Here is a 21,264-nt window from a genome sequence, read left to right on the forward strand (position 1 = left end):
CAGAGAGAATCCTTGTCCTCCTTAATCCTTCGTCCTCCCTAATCCAGACTCTTTTCTTATCTTCTGATTTGGCTGATCAGGAGATGTTGTTTTGGTTTTCAACCAACACTGTCCTCCAGAATTTCAATCAAACCTGGAATCATATAATGGTTTGTGTTGGATAGGACCTTAAAGACCTTCTAGCTCAGAGAGAAAGTGGTCTGCTGTGTTTGTGTCACTGACTATGTGTATCCCAAATAAGATGCCAGCTGTCCTGAGAAAAGCACAAGTCCTTGCCCAGCAGAACTGGAGGGTGAAAGATGATGCAGATGTGTCATCTTTCCCTGTTTTGTGGTGATTGACCCCCAATCCTCAACCATACCCAGTCCCAAGTGCTGCTGTCACACAAGGTGTTTCTATAGAAATCCCACGTGACCAGACAAAGTGGAAAAGCATCCAGTGTGAGCAGGATCTGTGCTCTGATAACTTGTGAACACCATCACGTGCCCCTGTAACCACAAGCTCCTGGGCAGTAATTCCCTCTTGGCATGCAGCAGAGCAGGGCTTTTCCACTGCTCGCAGCTTACTGAGAAAGCCACATCTGTTCAGTGCTTGAGCCACTGAGCATTCTCTGCATAGCCCGCCTGGATAAGCTGTCACTCTTGATTTTTAAAACATTTCACAGCACAGGGTTAGCCTGGAATGGGGAACCTCTTGTGAGCAGCATCTGCAGAGGTCCCTCTGCTCACAAAGCCTTACCAGGAAAGGTTGCCACCGTCATCTCTTGGCCAAGAGGGGATCACATCCTCTCTGCTGCAACAAAGCACACCAGATTATTTACCCCTCCTCAGTGAGCTGCACACCTCTGGTTTACATTTTTTATGTTTCTAGAGCAATGCTTTTATCTGTTCTTCCCTGCCACCATCCAGGTTTTAGAAATACTCTTTAGAACACCTTTTCTTCACGCTCCCTCAGGAACACTGATTTTGCTTATCCTTTTGAGAAGAAATTGGCCTCCTGTTCTGTTACTCTGCACGATAGACTTGGTTGGCTGGGAAGAGAAGAAGAAGTGTGTATGCAAAGTCTCTCATTAGCCTTGAGATGCTAATTTCCTTAAGCCTTATTGAGAGTCAACCTGGGAATGATCCTCAGCACTTAAATTTATCTTGCTCTTCTGAGGCTCCCTTGAGAAGTTTCTGTCCCTCTTCATTGCCTGTACAGATGATGACAGTGATAAATATTTGTCTTTGTGAATACTTCCTTGTTTGTTTGATCTTTAACAGGGTGCATTTTTGTTTCTTTTGCCGTATACTCTGTGTTTCCTATGTTGAGCAGAATCCACCAGACTGAGGGAGTGGGCTGCTTTGTTAATATTATTACATTCTCAGTTATAGCTGGTTACGTTTTTAACCTATGAGTCAGTAATTTCTGCCACAAACTTCAATTAATATGTGTCTCATCAGAGTAGAGACTAAAAGTTACAGGCTAGCATATGATTTGGTTTCATTACATTTACAGATTTTAGTAACAATGTTCTTGGTTTGAACAGAGAGACATGGCTGAATAGCATTTCCTAAAAACATTGCCCACAGCCCATCATCACCTTATTCAACAGGTCAGATTTGGAACACAAACAGCAAGCGCTTGCAGAGATTTGAAAAAATATATTTATTTTTCCAATTTATAAAAGTTAAAATTAGCAAAACAAAGCAAAAGCCTGCCATTCATCTTTCAGTTGCTGTCCCAATTGAATATGCTGGTTGTTGGATGATATTTTTGAAAGTTATCATTCCCAGAATGTGTTTATTAAAAAGCCATGTCTCAATTTCTGTTGCAGTGAACTATTTCATAAAAAATGGTACAGAAGATGTGTTACTGTGTGGCAACAGCACTGATGCTGGGTAAGTACTTTAAAAATATCTTCAATTCTGGTCTGGTTTTGTTGCCTTTATTATTATTATTACTACATTTTCCTCTAGTTCTGTCCACTTTTCACCAGCATGAAGTAGCTATTTCAACTTCCTTAGGTCTAGGCGTAATAGTAGAGAGGATAATGACAATATTGTGCATAGTAATACAATTTTGTCAACTGCAGGGAGGAGAAGTTTCTATGTGTCACTTACTCAGGTTTGAAATCTTTAGGGGCCTTATTACAGTTCTTTTCCAATACATTTGAATGTCTCAGTAAAAAATTGTGAAAACTAAGTAAAATTTTGGCTGAGTGGAGAGTGTTTTAATGGAAATGAAACAGAGCACATGGAGGGATTGAAACTGATGATGAATTCCTGACTTTTGGCAAAGGAAGATAAACAAATCAACAAATGTCCCAAAAATAGCATGTTTTGTAAGTGGGAAGGTACTCAGGTTTGAATCGTCATCTACATTTGTACTTGATTTGCTTATGGACTACATGTATTTAATTTTCTCATTGTATAGACAGTGAGACAGTGGAGAAATCCAGGGGTGTACTAACATCCTCTGCATAAAGGACTTTATGAATAACCCTGCTATCTATAGATGCCCATGGTTCCTCCTGCCTCCCATCCCCAGGGTCCAAGTGCACTGTCGGAGTGATTTTATTTGACAGCTTCTCATGATCTTGATGGAAGTGGAAGAGTTCAGACAGAATGGAAGGAGATGGGATCTTCTGTGGTCAGAGGAAATTACAAGCCATGCAAAGACTGCAGGCTGTTAGGAGTTGTAGGAAGAGGTGGAAAATACCTTGGAGTAGTGGGACAGAGGAGCTTTTGAGCCAAATATGTGAGAGCATTTGAACCAGGGAGGTGGGTGTCTTAGGCCAAGCAAGGGGAGGAGGTGAGATGATCAACTTCTGGAGGGAGATGTTCTGAGCTGGTAGAACCAAAGGTGGAAGACTGCAAAAACAAAACAAAAAAAAAACAAAACAAAACAAACAAACAAACAAAAAAAAAGGTTTCATTTAGAAGGAATTTAATGACAAAAAAAAAAAAAAGGCATGTGTCTGCAGGGAGATGAAGGGAAGATAAAATCTGAACTTGCTTGTGGACAAAAAGGCAAGAAAAGCCCTCAGGTCCCAGGGAGAGATGTTTAGCTTTCTGCTGCCACTGCCTGTATCTGTATTGACATGAGACAAAGGGAAAGCTCAGTGTCAGCCTTCCCTCTGCAGGCCTGGTGTGTCTGATCTGTATTGCCAGCCTGAGTTAGACTCCAAGGTCCTTGGGCACAGGGCCATGCTTTCCCCTTTGTTTGTTCCTCGGGAGGTACAATGTCAGCATCCATTAATTAAGGCCTTTGTTGATTGTAATACATTGTGTTTATCCAGGCTCAGGCAGAACTCCAAGACTATTGGGATGTTTCCCGGGAATCCCAGGATCTGGCAATCTCCATTGTGCTGGTGAACCTCAGCCTTTGCAAACCAATATTGGGAAAAACAAGTGCTCTGCACACCAACAATATTTTGTGTGTCATGTTCATTGTTCTTGCTGGTGACCTGAGACGTGGTGGTGGAAAGCTGCTGCTCATGGGCAATGCTGAAAGAGTTGATTGCTACTGCTTTGGAATTGTTCAGCTGGTGGGAAGTTAAATACCAATCCAGTATCCGTGGAGTGTTTATATATTGGCAGCCTGTGTGGAATTGAGGGTTAGTTTCTAGCAAGGTAAATGAGCAAACCCACCCTCTTTCCTTCCCGTCAAAGTTAATAAATTGCAGTGTGTCAGCAAAAAGCCATGGTTGGAGAAAACCCCTGGTGGAGGCACTGTGCCCACAAGAGGGTTACAGCCTGAAACAGCCAGGGGAGAACTTGCAGTTCTTGAGTATAAGAGGACAAAAAATTACACCTTCAAACTGAGTGTTTTTGTACTTGTTTTGATAAATACATCAAAGCTGTCAATGTTTGTGACATCAAGGGAAACCAGCTTTCCCTTCATGCCTTGTTTCTTTCTCCTTCAGCCTTTTGCTGTTTTAGTTAAGTATTTAATACCACTGGGTAAGGTTTAAAGGCCTAAAATAGGTAATAAAGATTCCTACTTACTCTGGGGTTTTTTAGCTCAGAATTAGCAAGTGGTGTCTCATCTGCTACACATTGCACAGAGTTGCTGCCAGTCATCCACTGCTGTTGTTTAAAGGCATGGAGATAATTAGAAAGATGATCCTCAGGCCCCAGGGGATGTGCAAAGTCATGTATTCCCACCTGTTGGGACAGGGAGAGCATCATTTACAGGCTGACCTATCTAAGTGGATTTGTTTTCTTTCACTCTTCAATGATTGAAATCAAGAGCAAAAGTGGTCAACACTAAACCAAAATCTGCATGCTTGGGACCTTCTGGGGCAGATTTCACCACAGGAGCAAGGGAGGGGACTTCAGAGGAAGCAGATGCTTGAGGTTGTGGTTCCCTCATTTATTACTAATGAAATTCATGACAAGTGAGGACTCTTGGATTGGGAACCCATCAAGGCATCAGGAAGGTGTGGTAAGGAAAGAGAGCTGGCAAGGCCATGCCTGAGTGTTCACAGCATTTGTGGAGTGTGCTTTTGCTCACAGTTTGAGTTCATCAGCCTCTGGGACACACTGAGGATCCAAAGGAAATTCAGGGGAGGGCGGTGTCATGTGTTCTCTCCTGGAAGGATTTGTTGTTAGAGTGAGGGATATCTGTGTTGTGGCCAGGATATTAAATCTTGAGGTAATTGAAAAAGCCATTTCAGTGCATTTTTAAAAGCATGTTAATGACACTCTGAGGTTTGTCTGGTTGCTGTTATTATGGAAGAGTTAAAAAAAAATCCAAATAAATCTGCTATGGCAATTGTTAGGTGATGAGGCTCAAGTGGTCTAATGTAAGAGCATGTAGTGATGGAGACTGCAACCTGAGCTGGAGTAGCAAGCCAAAATCAGCAGGGAAATGATCATCAGTGGTTTCTATATCACAGGCAATCTAATTATCTCCAAGGTGGGGGCTTTATTACATTACTAGGAGGGACTGTTTTCTGAACAAGCACCCAAGCTGCCAATAAAGCAGGAGGTAATGGATCTAGGTAATATTGATTCCAGTTCAGAAGGGATTTGAATAGATGTATGTCACTCAGCTGCAGCAAACATGTCTCTAGTACTTGACCTGGCAAAGGCAGGAAAAAAAAATTATTTGCATTTTTAAATATGCTCAAGTAACCTCAAGCATCTACTTTAAAAACCATGCTGCAGAGACATGGTAGGAATGTCAGGGAGATGGCAAATTTCTTAGGTGTACAAGGGCTAATCTGTCTGGGGGGTTTCCCATGTGATGTCTCAGGAACCTTCTTCTTGAAACCTAAAATTTGACTTTTCTTCATTTAATCAAACAGAACTTTTTTGTTGCTTTTCATTTTGTTTATCCACCTGCATTTTCCCCCTTGATGTACTGCAAGAATTTGTTTTGTGCTTGCAAGGAACAGAGTACAATAGAAAAAGGAAGTAACTTTTGGAGAAGAGAGAAAATCAAATGATTGTGATCAAAGATATTCTTTGGCTCAAAATGACACCTGCTTGGTGTTTCACAGCAAGCATATTCAGAAAACTACACAGATAGAAAAATGCTTTGCTCTGTGTGACAGATTGGTCAGACTGGGAGCAGTGCTACCAGTAAGGCTCTCTTAACAAAAAAAAAAAAAAGAAAAAAAAAAAGAAAAAAAACCCCAAAAAAGTAGTGCATTTGCAGTTGTTGATGTTTTTAGATGCATTTGGAGGTTAAATTTAGCAGTTCTTTTGGATGTTGCTGCACTGGGATATACACAAATTGTTTGTCTTTGCAATTTCAGCATCTTCTATTTTATTTGTTTAAAATAAATGGAGAAAGCTCAGATAGTCTGATTTTTAAAAAGGATTACAAATTCTATCAATTTGCTTTTCAATTTAATCCCCAGTACATATCTTACCCAATGCTGAACACCTTGTTTCAGCCTCAAGGAAGGTTCAGTAAAGATCCAGTACAATATCTGGGAGATCTTAGGTGGGAGCAGAAGGTGGAAACTGCTCTTTCCTTAGTGAAATCTAGTCCTGGCATCAAGTGGAGCATGATTTGTGAAGGCTGCAGAGCAGCAGGTAACAGTAGACACCACCACATATTTCCTATAAATATATATATATGTGTACATTTATTTATTTATTTAGAAATATATATTATGTATCTATTTACATATAAAAGATATAAATATACATTTATGTAGACATATTTATATATTTATATCTATTTTATATATTAATATATATTGAGATATATTAATATATATTAATATATATAAATATCCCAGGAGGCATGCTGCTGGAGCACACCACCACCAGAGCAGATTCCCAGTGTGGAACACATCCCTGTCAGGCCACACCAACCCTCCCATGCAGTTCCAGCTTGTCCCTTCTTGGTGGCATTTACCCACTCTGGTGAGGTGACAGCACTGCAGAGTCCCCTGCTCCTCCACAGAGTAAAGACTTTTATGGGGGCTGCAGCAGCATGGAATTATCTGCCTGTAAGAAAGGAAGATACATTTCAGCTCTAAAGCATTTTCACCTTCATCCTGCTGTAATTTCACAGGGATGTTTGCCTGCTGTGCTTTGGCTGCTGTTTTTATTTCCTCTCCTGCCTGAAGGTTTGGTTGAGCAATACAAACAGCAAGGAAATTTGTCCATTAGGAGAAAGAGACAAGATGCTGTCAATGTATAAAGTAAACAGACACCAAAGAGAAACTTAAATTCCTTCTTTTCACTTTCTCATTTGCAATTACAACAAGGAACTAGCTTTTCAGAAAAGTGTGCATGTTTTATGTCAGTTGTGCCCCCTTTGGATCAGACTGCTTAATTTTTTTCCCTTTACACACGATAAGTCCTGTGTATTCAGCTCATGGGAAGGAATAGTCTACAAAATCATCCTGACAATGAAAGCATATTTGCATCATGTCTGAACTGATATTACCAAAAAGGACTAGTGAACAGGAAGGGAAAAGCAGCCAGTAAATCTACTTCAGGAACAACAAGAAAGCACCTTTGGCAACTGCATCCTAGTAATTGTTGCTATAGAAACTTTAGCTACCTTTATTCTTACTATGACCTTGATTTTTCTTAACAGGATACATTAAAATAATGTACACTGTGGGGCAAGATTCTCTATGGTTTGGTAAATTCTGTCACTGAGCTCATTGCATATAAGGGATGAAGGAATGACCATGTGTTGTAGTGCTCCTCAAAGTCTTTGTGTCAGTCCTAACTCTTTCTAAGGCATTATCAGAAAAAAACCCACCAAAACAAACACTTGTTTTCTTCTGTATTGTGGCATTTTGCTAAGGTAATTAATACCCACATGTAAAATTGCATCAGATTCCTGTTTTCATAGTCTCCATGAGCACCAAAAGCAGGGTTTTTGTGGCAGTCTCTCCCCATCACCCTCCTGTCAGCGCGCTCACTACACGTTCAGCGATGCAGCACTTTGATCTCTCTGAGCTGTAGTAACATTCCTGTGCCTTTATGCATCCTCCACGCTGTGATTTAAAGCCCCTTGTAAAGGCTTATCACACCCCTGAAGGGTACAGAAGAAACATGCTCCGTGCTGAGGAGGAGAGCTGCTATCGGGTGCTTCCACCAGTGCTACCGCTGCTCTCACCCAGAACCTGGCAGGGCAGAGTTGGAAAAATGTGTGTCTGCCAGAACATGTCAAACAGCATCCAGCAACACAGCCCCAGCTGCACCGAGGAAAGGTGCACACAGCTGAGTCTGTTATTCTGCTGCTGGCAATTAGGACCATTGCAGCTCTAAGTTGCCTCAATTTATATCTGTGTTGTTATTATTATTATTGCTGGTTTTGTTGCTGTTGTTATTAATTGGTTTCTGTAAGAAAGTCCTAAATTCAGGCCATATTGTGCTGGATGCTGGACAAATAGGGTGAGAAGAGCTCTCTTGGCTTGGAGGTTTGGCATTTCAGAGGTGCAGTCTGTGGATGAGCTGGGCAGAGCTGTTGCACATAGACACTCCTGGGGAGCAACAGCAATACCTGAATTTTGAATTTTCTTCATTTAATCAGACAGAACTTTTTTGTTGCTTTTCGTTTTGTTTATCCAGCTGCATTTTCCCCTTTGATGTACTGCAATAATTTGTTTTGTGCTTACAAGGAACAGAGTACAATAGAAACAAGAAGTAACTTTTGGAGAAGAGAGAAAATCTTCAGTTCAGGAGAAAGCCCTGGTTGCAAGTCAAGTCAGGACTACCCAGCTTTGTCAGGCAGGTCATGGTCTGCCAGTGTTTAACTTGCTGCAAAATGGGTCCATTCCAGGAAATGGGATACTGGGAGCTTTGGCATGTGCCTAATGGGTTTGGTGTGTGCATCACCCTCTCCAAATGCAGCCTGATGTGGTGCAACTGATCTTACAGGGGAGAGAGCCTATGAAGCTTGCTTGAATGAAGAAGGGGACACAATTTCCAAATGTGTCCTCTTCAAATGTCACCAAAGCAAGGTTATTTTGGCAAGAACTGTGTTGCTTAAACTGCTAGAGCTAAAAACGTAATTACATCCCAGATTATCAAGCAATACTAGTGAATTTGTTTCAGACCTTCAGGCTATGCAGCACACCTTAAATGAATTTACCTAGATCCTGATGTAAATCACATAAGCTTTTCCATTTACTCTGAGCTGGTTACAGTGACAGAAGAGTGAGGATGGTCTGCTCATGGTGAGAAAACCTCAACAAACAGAAAGCAATTATGACACCTCAAAGGTGCTACAGGGGCCATGGGTGTGACTTGAGGAATTATACAGGTTTAGGAATAATAGTAGCAGTCCCCATTCCTAGGGATCAGTGGTGTATTTGGAAGATCATGTCTCTGGTCAAACAGCAGCAGTAGGGATTAAATCCAAATCCACTCAATTCTTAAGGAGGGGTAATATTACCTCTTAGTCAAAGCTGTAATAAGCTCATCAGCCACATGAGAGGAGCAGGCTTACTAGAAGCTACAGCCTTCATTAGGCAGTAATCTACTATTATGCTTATGATGATAAATTATTGCCCTACATTTTGGTTGGTGGGTCAGACAGAAGCTCTGGTGTCTGGCCACTGGATTGAGTCAGAAGAAATAAGATCTTGCTTGCCTGGCTGCAGCATGGAGCCTGAGGAAGGCAGGCTGCAGGAGAGGGAGTCATTCCCTCTGCGCTCTGGTGTCGTGGGCTGAACCCACGGCTTCTCCCTCTGCCTCTGCCAGCAGCCAGTGGGGGAGGCTGAAACTTTCCCTGGATTCGGGTCAGCAGCATGCACAGGTGCTCTGAGCCTGTGAGCAAGCCTGCTCATGGGCACCTCTTTCTCTTTTCTCCTCCAGTTTTAACTTTTGGTTGATGTTTCTCTCTACTCTGAGCAGTTCTTCTCTTCTTTGTCATCATCACTTTTTTTTTTTCTCCATTTCCCTGCAGCATATGGTTCAATTTCCTTGCACTTCCATAATTTCAGACAACTGGCACCCTTTCCCTTGCTTTTAAATATGTCCTTCAAATTCTCTCTGTGCATTTGGATGCTTGGAGTGAGAGCTGCTTGGAGCTCCTGGTCAGACGAAGCATGGCACTGCAAGTCAGATTTTGGCTTTTAGATGATAATTAGTGGGGAATTGTAAGTCAGACACTAACTGTGATTAGTCTTTAATATTACAAAACAAGAAAGAGCAGGGGAAGGAGAAAAACCTCAAGCATGTCTCTCAAGCACATCAAGCACCCACTGACATCAATAGCTTTGGCTGAAGTGCTGCTGGCTTTTGGCCCCTTTCTGCTACATGCCCAGTTACTCATACAACATTCATTTTTTAAAATATTTTCCTGTTTTAGAATGGGTAGTTTAATTTTTTTGGGTAAGAGCAAATGTTAGTCTAAGGATTTTTGTTCCCCACAGTATGATCTTCTATTTTGACTGCTGTCTCCTCCTTCAGAGTCCAGGGAAAGGAAAAAATATGGAAAGTGCAGGGAAAAATACTCAGGTCTGTGGTCTAAAGGAAATCTAAGCCTCTCTTTTGTGGTCTGTTGACTTTAGCAGGATGAGGCAGGTTGAGGAAGACTCTACTGTGCCCATCAACCAGCCATGGAGGCCATGGGCATTGTCTGTCCTTCAAAGGCTGCCAGGCTTTCAAACCCCACCTTGGGGGTTTAATTTTCAACCACCAGGGCTATTCCCATCCCCCAGGATTTAGCCACATGTCAAAGGCATCAGCTACAAACTTTTCAGCTTGATTTCTGTATTCTTAGGCTTAAGGTGTGACCTAAGCAAGAACACTAAGGGACTCTTACCAAAATAGGGGTTTGTTTTTTTTAATTTTTGCTGTGTCTGTGGTATGTGCTTCACTGATTCTGTAATGAGCAAGCCAAAGTGTCCCTTTGTAACCTAAACCCAAGGAAAGTGCAGCCTCCACCTCACAGATGTCACTGATGTTGACTCCTGGTAGCACATGGAAAACCCTCCTTGTACTTTCAGGATCTGGATGTTAGAATCCTGTGCATGGATGTTTTACAAACCTTCCTTTATTGCCCAGCCCTATTGGCCACTGTAGCCTGGATCAGCAGGTTGCTTGGCTTGCCTAGATTAAACTCTTGAGACAGAGCATTTTGTAATTATGCCCCTCAGCTACAGCTCTCTGGCATTCCCAGCCTGTGTTATTTAAACCAAAGCTGTTTCTTATGTCCTTTAATTTCCTGTACCAATGCCAGCTTGCAGTGGTGATTACAGCCTGATGGATAGGTAGGTAGGCTGCTGCTTTTAACTTTTCTGAATCAATGACACTAATTTTATTGTGATCAATTGAACAGCATCCTGTGGCACTCCTGTGGAGGATGGTATATTTATGTAGCTTGTTTTTGTTGCCCATCTCTGTGCATCAGAGGAGAGTACAATCCTCTCAAATGCTTCCCTGAGATAAAAGAAGCTGAAGAGTTCGCTAAAAAATCCAAAGGGGGTAGGCTTAATGTCATACATGGAGGAAGGTTCAGTAAAATCTTGAGGCTCCTTAAAAAAATCCTCAGAGGAAATGGTGTCAGTTGCAGAATAATATTCTCATGTGAGAGCCTTACACTTAAATTTCTGTAGTGTTTTTCTGGGAAGCAGCATTTTGTTTTCCTCTCAGTGTTTTTAACACATTCCCATACCCTGTGAGTTATCTCTCTGTTGGCCATGAAAGAGGGTGAGCAGGAATAAGGAGTTGACAAGTAGGAAATTCTGTCTCAAGGGTCTGGTTGCCATAATAAGGGTGTAAGCTAACATTAACAACATTTTTGGGCTGGGGTTCATGCTTCTCATACTGAAGCACCTCGTTTGAATGCTCTTAAAGCTGAAAAAAAATATTAGAGAAGAGTGTTTTCCAGGTTTCAGCTGGGATTGAGTTAATTTTCTTCCTTGTGGCTGCTACAGTATTGTTCTTTTTGGGCTGGGGTTCATGCTTCTCATACTGCAGCACCTCGTTTGAATGCTCTTAAAGCTGAAAAAAATATTAGAGAAGTGTGTTTTCCTGGTTTCAGCTGGGATGGAGTTAATTTTCTTCCTTGTGGCTGTTACAGTACTGTGTTTTGGGTTTAGGATCAGAATGATGCAGGTAACACCCTGATGTTTTCAGTTGTTGCTAAGAAGTGCTTCTGCTAGGTGAAAGACTCTCAGCTTCTCATGCTCTGCCAGTGAGGAGTCTGGGGGGGCAGAGGGAGCTGGGAGGGGACACAGCCAGGACAGCTGAGCCCAACTGGCCAGAGGGATGTTCCAGACTCAGTATATAAACAGTGGGGAAAAGCTGGCTGGGGGACACTGCTTAGGAACTTATTGGGCAGTGGTCAGCAAGGGGTGAGCAGTTGCACTGAGCATCACTTGGGTAGTTCAATTATTTTATTACTGTAATTATTAATATTGTTATTATTTTCTTCCTTTTCTGCCCTATTAATCTGTCTTTATCTCAGCACATGAGATTTCTCACTGTTACTCATACAATTTTGTCCCCCATCCCACTTGGGTCGGGGTGAGTGAGCAGCTCTGTGGGTTTGGCTGCCATCTGGGGTTAAACCATTCACTGTGGGGTCTGACAGTGGAAAACGACCCACAGGGACAGAATAAAAATGAAAAAAAAATGTATTATATGTGTATAATACTAATTTTATTATAATCAGAAAATATTCCTCTGAGGTTCTACTGCTCACTTTCACAGTCAGAGGGGTTACATCTCCATGTCCTACAGATTCCCAAGCAAAGTAAAATGCTTTGAGCACTTGCTTGAAAATTCTTCTTCATCGAAAGTTTCCCTAGAAAACAACATTGGCAGTGAACCCAAGTGACTTTTTATCCTCTAATACGTGCTCAGAAATTCCTATGAAAATTCATCCCATCGCTCCCAATGTCCCCTTTCTCCCAGGCTCTTGTTCAAAAGGGTGAATAGATTAAGAGGAAATTCTCCCTGCTAATTGAGATTCAGAGGAAAATCTCACCCTTCTCAATAATTTATATTAATGGCAAAATTTCCATTTTGCCCAAGATTTTAGGTAACTTATTCTAGAAGAAGCCTGATTTCCAAATGATTGCCCTGCCTAGGCTGAAGTCCACCATTAAAGTAACCACCAGCAAAGTTTCTCTCAGCTGCATTGGGTTGTTTTAGCCATTAGTAATAATGCTAAAATAAGAACAATGAGACCAGATCAATGGAGCCACTCAGGATTTCTCTTTAGGGAGAGGTGAAGGAAAGGGCTCTGCACCTTTGGACACGATCACCAAGTTTCCAACCACACCCAGTGTGTGGGTGAAGTCATTTTCCCGTGGCAGAAATAATCAGCCTTTCAGAAATGTTCGTGTCTTGTGTAGACACCATGTCTTGGAGCCAGCAAAGGGAATTTCCTTCTCAGGAGCCTGGAGAATCCGTTTCTCAGAGCTCCTGAGCAGCTGAGTGGCACATCACGGGCGACGAAGGCTCTTTGCTGCAGCGGATCAGAGGCAGAGCTCTCACATCTCTACAGCAGAGCGACAGCAGATGCTGCCTTTGGGAGAGAGGGGGTTTAGTGAAAATTCTGCCTCAAAAAAGGACATGGGTATACAAGAGACATTCATTGTGCATCTGCATATTTTAGAGGGAAAACAATACGAGATTTCTGCATTTTATTATCTTCTAACTCAGTAATGTTACTGTATTTTAACTGAAATGTGGCTCTTATTAGGAAAAAAATAGGTATTCAAACTAGGAAAGATCGAGAAGGAGGCATTTCTAGACTGGCAGGGAAAAAATTAGGAGTGACTCTTTTTCTTTCTTTGTGAGATAGAATTATTATTATCTGAATTCTCAACTGGTATAAGCTAACTTGGCTCTACCTAAGGTGACAGAATCACTTATTATACCCCCACTTGTGTGTAACATTTAATTCACTAAACATCAGCTGTTCATTTTTTATTGCTTTTTCTGAAAACTACTGTAAACAAGGATCTGCACACATTTTGCAATGCTTCAGCACTCCTTTTATCAGTGTTCAAAGCAGGCTTACTTTAAAATTTGTGATTCACTACTGATATTAAATTAAGATTCTAAAAGTGCTATTGAATGTCTAATAGTGGTGGCAGACAACATAGATTTATATAAAAACATATTCTCATTTTGACATGCAATATAGATAGCTATCCTGTGCTGTAAAATTTATTTTATATCTGTATGAAAATTACAGTTTTTAAAGAAAACGAACACCGGTTTTCACACTGAGACACACTCTGCTTTCTCAGGGATCAATCAAACACAGCTGCTTGGCTAATTACTCTGAATTTTCTTTTTTTTATTTTCTTTTTTTTTTTTTTTTTTTTGCCTGGCATATTAAAAATTAGTTTGCTTTATTTGTATTTCTGCTTTGCATTTCAATTTCTGGCAATATTCTGCTTTGGTAAAAAAGTAGCAGTGATTGAGAAACTCTAAGATATTTTTCTGGGAGAAAATTAAGCCTAAAGCTATACAATCTACATGACTGGTGACATGTTCAAAATCCCTCATGTTCCAACCATCCCCAGCTGTGGCAGCTGGAATTTTCAGGGAATTGTACCAGGCTCATCTGTATCTGAAGGATTAGGAGAACAGGGAGAGCTGGTGTAACTGCACATTCTGCTGAGATATACTTTTCCAGATATTAGATGGTCTCACCTAAAAATTCCCAAATACCATAAGGCTCCAGGGCACTTGATCTCATATTCTCTTCCTAGGATACATGCAGAAGAAAGCCTTTGTATATTTCTATGTTTTCAGTTTCTAATGGGTCATACCTTATTTTTTGGAGAGTGGCTTCTGATGTGCAAGAGCTGTGGGGGTTTTTGACTAATCTGTTCTGTGAGAGAGGCTGGAACCTTGACCCAGGATCTCTTCTACCTTGTGTTTCACTTGATGATGCAGTTCAGTGCTTACACAGTACCACTGAGAGCACTTTTTATCTCTCCTGTCATATGGGGCTAGAAAACTACTTGTAAAGAGCCTCAAAGGTTAATGAGAGCCAGCGAAATTCATGGTATGTGCATGCCATTTAATACAGTAATCTACAAGACACACAAGGAGAGCATTTCCTGGCAGAAATAGAAAAAAATGTCATGATCCCAGACTGTGGTGGTGAGTGGAACAAAGGGCTGGGTTTCTTGGATTAAACATTTAATCCTTTTGGGGGGTGAGTGAGGTCAGGCAAAGGAATCAATCAGGAAGGTGCTCCAATAGCACAGGCTGATGGTGTCCAGCCAATGTCAGACTACATAACCAAAAGAGCAGGTTCACCATCACAGTGTTACCTGCAACTGTAACAGGTGATACCATGTTTTTGATTTTTAATTAGGAATAAATGCCAAGAGAAATCATGTATAAGCACCTAATTCCAGTCTATTCAAAATTTGGGAAATGCTAGGTGATTATTTGCCATTGCAGCTCATGCTATGGGTTTTATTTTCCTGTTTATCCTTTAAAAGAAAAAAATAAGGTTGCCAAGGTCTTGGGTATTGTGAAGTAACATCACCTGTTTCCTGTGGTTTTACACAGTGAAGGAGAATACCATGGATGACCTGTGCTCTTAACCAAGGGCTTTGGATGTGTTTCCCTGGAAATCAGTTTCTCCATGTTGCAGCCATTGAAGAGGCATCTCACAGATTGTATTTGCTGTTTTGCAGCACGTGCCCTGAGGGATATATATGTCTGAAGGCTGGGGAAAATCCTGACCATGGTTACACGAGCTTTGATACATTTGGCTGGGCCTTTCTCTCCTTGTTCCGTCTTATGACCCAAGATTACTGGGAACGTCTTTACCAACAGGTATGAGGTCATTTTATTACTGTTAAAAATAAAAATAAAGACATCACCTTGTTATAGTGTCAAATACAACAGTTAAAGACAAGAAAGAATTGCTGGTTATTAGGTAAACTGTGCTTTGTGTATGTTCTAGAGAAGGATAGTCAGATGTTCTGGAGAAGGACAATCAGTTCTAATAATCAATTTATTTTCTTAAGAGGGATGATGTCTGAAGAAGGACAATCAGTTCTAATAATTAATTTATTTTCTTAAGAGGGATGTCTGAAGACATTAGTCTGGGTGTTTGGGGAAATTGAAAAAAAATGGTATTGAGAGAAAGATACTAATTCACCTGAGTCTAAATGAAGTTCACCACTTAAGGAAGATCACCACATCACCACTTGGTGATTTTTTGGTGGGTGGTGTAGCACAAGTTAATATTTTGAGTCCAGCTCAAGAAAAGGCCAGAGAAGCACCTGTGTTCTTGTCATATCTGGTTTTGCAAGGTGTGGTGATGAACACAAATCCAGAAAATACTATGTGATGCATTTCAGTCCTCCCTGCTGCAAGCTCTTCATCGTGGACACCTGACAGGCAGAGGCACAAACAGATCCAGACTCAACTCACAGTCACATGCAAGGTGGTCTCTGAGTAATTGCTCATTTCAGCATGCATTTCCTGAAATGTGTGCAAAATCCAAACTGCATCTGCCAGTTTGGTACTGAATTACATTCTCTGTCCATGAAGCCACTGACAATTTGCTGCTGCATCTCAAACCTGCCAAAACTGGAAGGTGATCATATGGAAACAGGAGATAACTTTGACAGGACCACTCTGAAGGTACTGAGGTAAACACTGCTGGAGATTTGGGGGATTTCAGCTTCACATACAGCCAGTTACGCAATTTCACTTCAGGAAAATGTAAAACAACGAAACTGAAGATTCTTTAAACAGCTGTATTCACTTGCTTGGCAAAGAGCTACGTGTACAACTCTGGAAGACAGAAACTGTCACAGCAAATAAGGATGAACATCACTTCATTTTATTATTTGACCTTATACTATCACAGAGTGTTTTCTGTCAGTAGTATCAACTCACTGAGCATGGGACATATCTGTTACACATAAGCTGTCCCCCTAAATTCCAGTTGTGCCAATAAATCTAGTGAAGAACCAGGGGATACATTCAACAGAGCCCAAGGTTTGGTTCTTCTCGTCCTGACACATCTCCGTGATTTTTGGATGAGTTGCATCATAAACATGCATTTTTCTCCCTGAAAAAGGACCTGGATTGTACACATCTGAAGGGATCCAACATGAATCCCACTTGGGTGGTTTCTACACACTAGACAAAACCAGATTGAACTGTGGGGGAATTTTTCACTGCAGCTGACTCTAATATCTATTCTAAAAGAAAACCAGCAGAGATATTTGATACAGGAGAAAATCATTGAAAGCATTATTCTTTTAGAAATTAATTCACTGCAAGGCACACAATTTTTGATTAAGGTATAAAAATTTATTGGTGAGGAGATTATTTCCTTGTATGTGGTTGTCATTTCTCATCAAAGGTTTTCTGTTTGAACTATTAACAAAGGCTGTATCTAATTATATTATAAATCTAATTTTAAAAGGAAACCCTTCTATATTTTTTTTCTTTTTAAAAACATGGTAAAGCATTGCTAATTTTACTTTTGCACGTACAGACTCTCAGATCTGCTGGGAAGATCTACATGCTTTTTTTCATGCTGGTCATCTTTCTGGGCTCGTTTTACCTGATCAACCTAATTCTGGCTGTTGTGGCCATGGCATATGAGGAGCAGAACCAAGCCACTATTGCTGAAACAGAGGAGAAGGAAAGAAAGTTTCGGGAAGCCATGGAGATGTTGAAGAAAGAGCAGGAGGTCAGTGAACTATGTGACATGATTAGCCTTGGGTGACTTGGAGAAATGTTACCTTGGGATTCACATCCTCTTTATTTTACATTTGTGTGATAACCAAAGTAAGAGTTTGTTTGAAAGCAGTTTGTTTATTGTACTGGACGAAGTTATTGCAATTTTGTTTTTTGTGAAAGAAAAATTATAGTTCTCCCTGTTAGGAGTAGGATCATTTGATGCTTACATATCCAGAAGTGCACTGGTTTAACCATGCCATGTATGCCAGCAGAGAAAATTAATATAGTTTGGCATGTGAGATGTTTTAGTGATGATTAAACTACATCTGCATTTGAGCACAACCCAGCTGTTTTGGTAGATCAGCCAGAACCCCAGCTGAACCTGATTCCACCACCCCTTTAGCACACATTGTTTGCTTCACTGTCTTGATCAACCTGCTATAAATATCCAATTGTTTGATAATGAAGGTAAAGGTGTAGATTAACCTCTCTGAAGCACATACAGCTTCGTTCCTGGAAAAGTAAACAGGCAGACCTTGAGGTTAAGATCTGCAAATTATGCAAAGGGTATGGATTTAATGTTATGTCATAAATTTAAACAAACCAGGGAGGCCAAATGGTGGATGTAGCCTTATAGCCTTAATAACAGTATTTAATTTGCATGTGGTTTGTGTGGGGTAGAAAGCTTATATTAAACAGCAGAAGAGAACATTTTAGGTACTGTGAACAAGAAGACAATAAGAAAATTAGTCTGAAATAACATGTAGCACTATAGTTCAGAGAAATAAATCCTTGAAACACAATATAAACTAATATACATAATTTTCTTTTGGGTACATATGGCTTCAGGGCCTAATCCAAAGCCCATTTAAATCCTTAGAAAGAAAATAGAAAATGCAATTCACTCTTGACAAAGTGCTAGTAGAGGCTTATGAATCATTTAAGTCCTTTTAAAGATCCTCTTTGATAGTTTAAGTAATAGGTAAATGCAATTTAGTCCATATACAGCCACTTTGAACAGAGTAACTCTGCCATAACCTAAGGGAACAAACTGAGCTCTAGCTCGTACTTATTTTGTACAAATTTTCATGTGTATTGACTCCAGCTGGGCTCTTCCTAATAACAGTCAACTTTGGTAGCCCCAACTATAATTAAAGATATTTAAGAATTTCATTTTGAAGGCTTTGATTTCAATTAAGCCTGTGTGTACACAAAGAAAAAGAACATTAAGCCTGGAAAGCATAATGTGTCAAAAAAACAAAGTTGCCCCTGAAAATCTGATTTTTTCCCATTTGTCTTTATGCTTTATAATAGAGTCTTTTCTTCAGCCAACCATTTCTCATCTTCCCTGTGCCCTGTTCAGTGCAAAGGGTGGACAGTACATGAGTGGAGAGCAGCTCTTTGCTTTCTCATCATTTGTTCTGTTGCCTTGGGGCAGCTTGAGCAGACTTCCCAGCTCAGGTAGTCAAAGCCTGCTTGGAAGAAGAAGTGACTAATATCCTCCAAGGTTTTTCAGGGCCTCTTGCCACTGCTCAGACTCCATGTGCTTCAAAAATGCTTCTTTGAATTTGCAATATTCCTGGAGTATTATCCTAGTTTTATGGGAAGGAAATTCAGGAGTGGAGTGATTTGGTTCCATGACCTTTACTAATGAAGTCCAGTAATTCTGCAAATCAACTCCTGGCCTCTCAAAGTAGACATTTGAAAGGAGAGGCTTAGGAAAAGGAATTGGGTGCTGCACCACGGAGCTTTCAGATGTCCTGCTGAGATATCTCCCCCTAGTCAGAGCTACTCGATTTTCATCTGGTTCTCCAAACCTCGATCAAGGTCTTGGTTTTGACTTTCTCACCGTACCACTAAGTTCTTGCCTTAAGAGCTCTCTTTTGCATAATCCTCATATCAGGGCTCACGTGAACTAAGCTTTCCTCCCATCCTTCAGCCACCCCATGTCCTTGCCAGGTATGCCTGGTCTCACACACCTTTCCTGCCCCCGGAGTTGTTGCGGTGGGTTATGGCCCGCAGTGCCTGAGGAACAGGACATGGTCCAGCCCCAGGAACCCAAACAGAGTGGGCAGATAGGCAGGACATGGGGACATCCTTGAGCCCAAGCTGCATGGAGCACAGAGGAAACTGGTGAGGTGTCCCTGCCCACGGCTGGGGGTTTGGATGAACTCTAAGCTCCCTTCCAACACAAGTTGAACTGTGATTCTATGGTCCTCCATGCCGTGAGGAACAATTCAGTCCAAATCCTTTTTCACTATCTGAGAGAGGTATTGAGAGCAGAAACAATTCAAGCAATAGGTAAGAAAATTATAAGAAACTAAAAATTAGCTTGTTTTGCAGTATGAGTGCAGCATGCTTAGTAGCACAAACTGCAATATTTTCCAGATCAACAAAATATGACAGCAATCAAAAAGGGAAAACAAAACTGTTCAGGCCAGCTTTTATAATGTGCAGTACAAAGGGAGCAGAAATATAGACCTGCTTGGGGACTATCAGTCAATTTATACAATTGGTCTAACACATTCCTAAATCTGAGCTTAACACCAAAAGACTTGCCAAATCTTTATGAAGAAAAAGCACTTCAGCATAGCAATTAAATCAATTGACTCAAAAAAAAAAAAACCAACAAACCAACCCAACCAAAACAACCTAGACCAGTGTCTGAGCCCTCCTCCTCTCTGCTCTAAGCAGCTTGCTTATGAAAGATATTTCCCACAGGAATTAAGTTTTGTTGTGCTCTCAGCTTGATAGAGCTACCGCTACTCCTTGAAATACATGATTGATTCTTTACACGGCTGTTAAGTGCCTTCACTTTCCTTGGACTGATGCCTGTGGGAGGAAGGGAGTATTTTGCAGTGGAGAGATGATTGCCTGTTTGATTCTAGTGGCTTACAGACAATAGCACTGAGGATTCATCTGTCTCTCCTGTTCTGAGGAACCTGAGAGGCTTTTTTTTAACAATTCACTCTCTTCAGGTGTTTCAGCTGGGGGCTCCGCATTGGGCTGGTCTCCAGGCCACTGATGTGGCCACCACTGGTTCTCCAGCACCTCCAAACCTGACCCCTGTGTCCAGGGTCCCCTCACCCCTCCTGCCTGTGCTGGGGACAGGGCCCCAGCTCCCCCAGCTCCTATCGATCCTTCCTCCTGGCTGCTCATTTTCTCCCAGGTCTGTGGTTTTGGTGCTCAGGCTTTGGAATTGGGCTTCTGCTCCCAGCAGCTGATGTGTTATCAGCCTGCTCCTGCAGAGATCCCAGCAGATAGCCAGCACAGCGTGGGAGCACATGGCACAGCAAAGGCTGCCTTATCTCCAGTTAAGCCCATGGCTCTTTCTTTGCATCTCTGGTCGCAGCTGCCTGCGCTGCGCTCGGGATAAGTGTTTACAGAAACGCGCCAGCTGAGCTGCCTGCTGCTCCTGGCATCCCTCTGTGCAGGGCAGGGAAAATCCCAGCAGCCAGCTGGGCTGCCCTCCTGTCCAGCCCTTCAAGGGGCTGAGGTACAGGGGGTCTTTAATCTGAGCTTCCCCAGCTTGAGATTTTTCTTTGCCTGGCACCAGAATTGTTTGTCCAGAGATGTGTGCATGGCGTGTGCACACAGGCTGTTCCTTCATGATATGTCAAACAGTCTTGTGTGGGAGCTCCACGTAAAAACTATCCTTTTATGCAGCCATTCCTGAGTTTTATGATTACTTATTTCCAGAAATTTTTAATGTCTCTCCTATACAACCTTAAAATTTCAGATGAAAAGTAATTTCTGAGCAGTAGTCGTTTTCACTGAAATCCTGAATTGATAATATTTATACCTTCTACAATCTTCTGATTTAGGCACTAGCAGCTAAAGGAATTGATTCAATGTCACTCAGCTCATTGGAAATGTCACCTAAAAGTGCAAAAGAAAGAAGAAATAAGAGAAAGAAAAAGAAATCTTTGGGGACAGACGAGTATGGGGAAGACCAAAGGAATCCCAAGTGTGACTACGATGATGGTCAAAGGAGGATGGTAAGCCATGGTCTGAAACATCACTTATTCCACACTGTACTTTCCTGGACAAGCCAGGCTCTGAGCAAGGCAATTTAAACTGAAACTTTGAGAAGAAACAGGTATTTAATATCTTAACTGATATTAACATAGCAGATACAGCATGCAGTCTGTGCTAGAACAGTGGAAGG

At 41.4% G+C, this 21,264-nt stretch overlaps 1 protein-coding gene across 2 annotated transcripts in view; it reads left to right on the forward strand.

Moving 5' to 3' along the window:
- LOC121363719 (sodium channel protein type 5 subunit alpha-like) overlaps positions 1 to 21,264 on the forward strand; it is a 214,797-nt gene that overhangs the window by 76,217 nt on the left and 117,316 nt on the right. For both annotated transcript variants that reach the window (XM_041486335.1, XM_041486324.1), the window contains 4 exons: positions 1,817 to 1,880; positions 15,086 to 15,227; positions 16,909 to 17,106; positions 20,921 to 21,094. In XM_041486335.1, coding sequence (XP_041342269.1) covers positions 1,817 to 1,880; positions 15,086 to 15,227; positions 16,909 to 17,106; positions 20,921 to 21,094 — 578 coding nt within the window. The remainder of the gene's footprint in view (positions 1 to 1,816; positions 1,881 to 15,085; positions 15,228 to 16,908; positions 17,107 to 20,920; positions 21,095 to 21,264) is intronic.

The sequence above is a fragment of the Pyrgilauda ruficollis genome, unplaced genomic scaffold, assembly GCF_017590135.1.
Source record: "Pyrgilauda ruficollis isolate IOZ18807 unplaced genomic scaffold, ASM1759013v1 scaffold12, whole genome shotgun sequence".
NCBI lineage: Eukaryota > Metazoa > Chordata > Aves > Passeriformes > Passeridae > Pyrgilauda > Pyrgilauda ruficollis.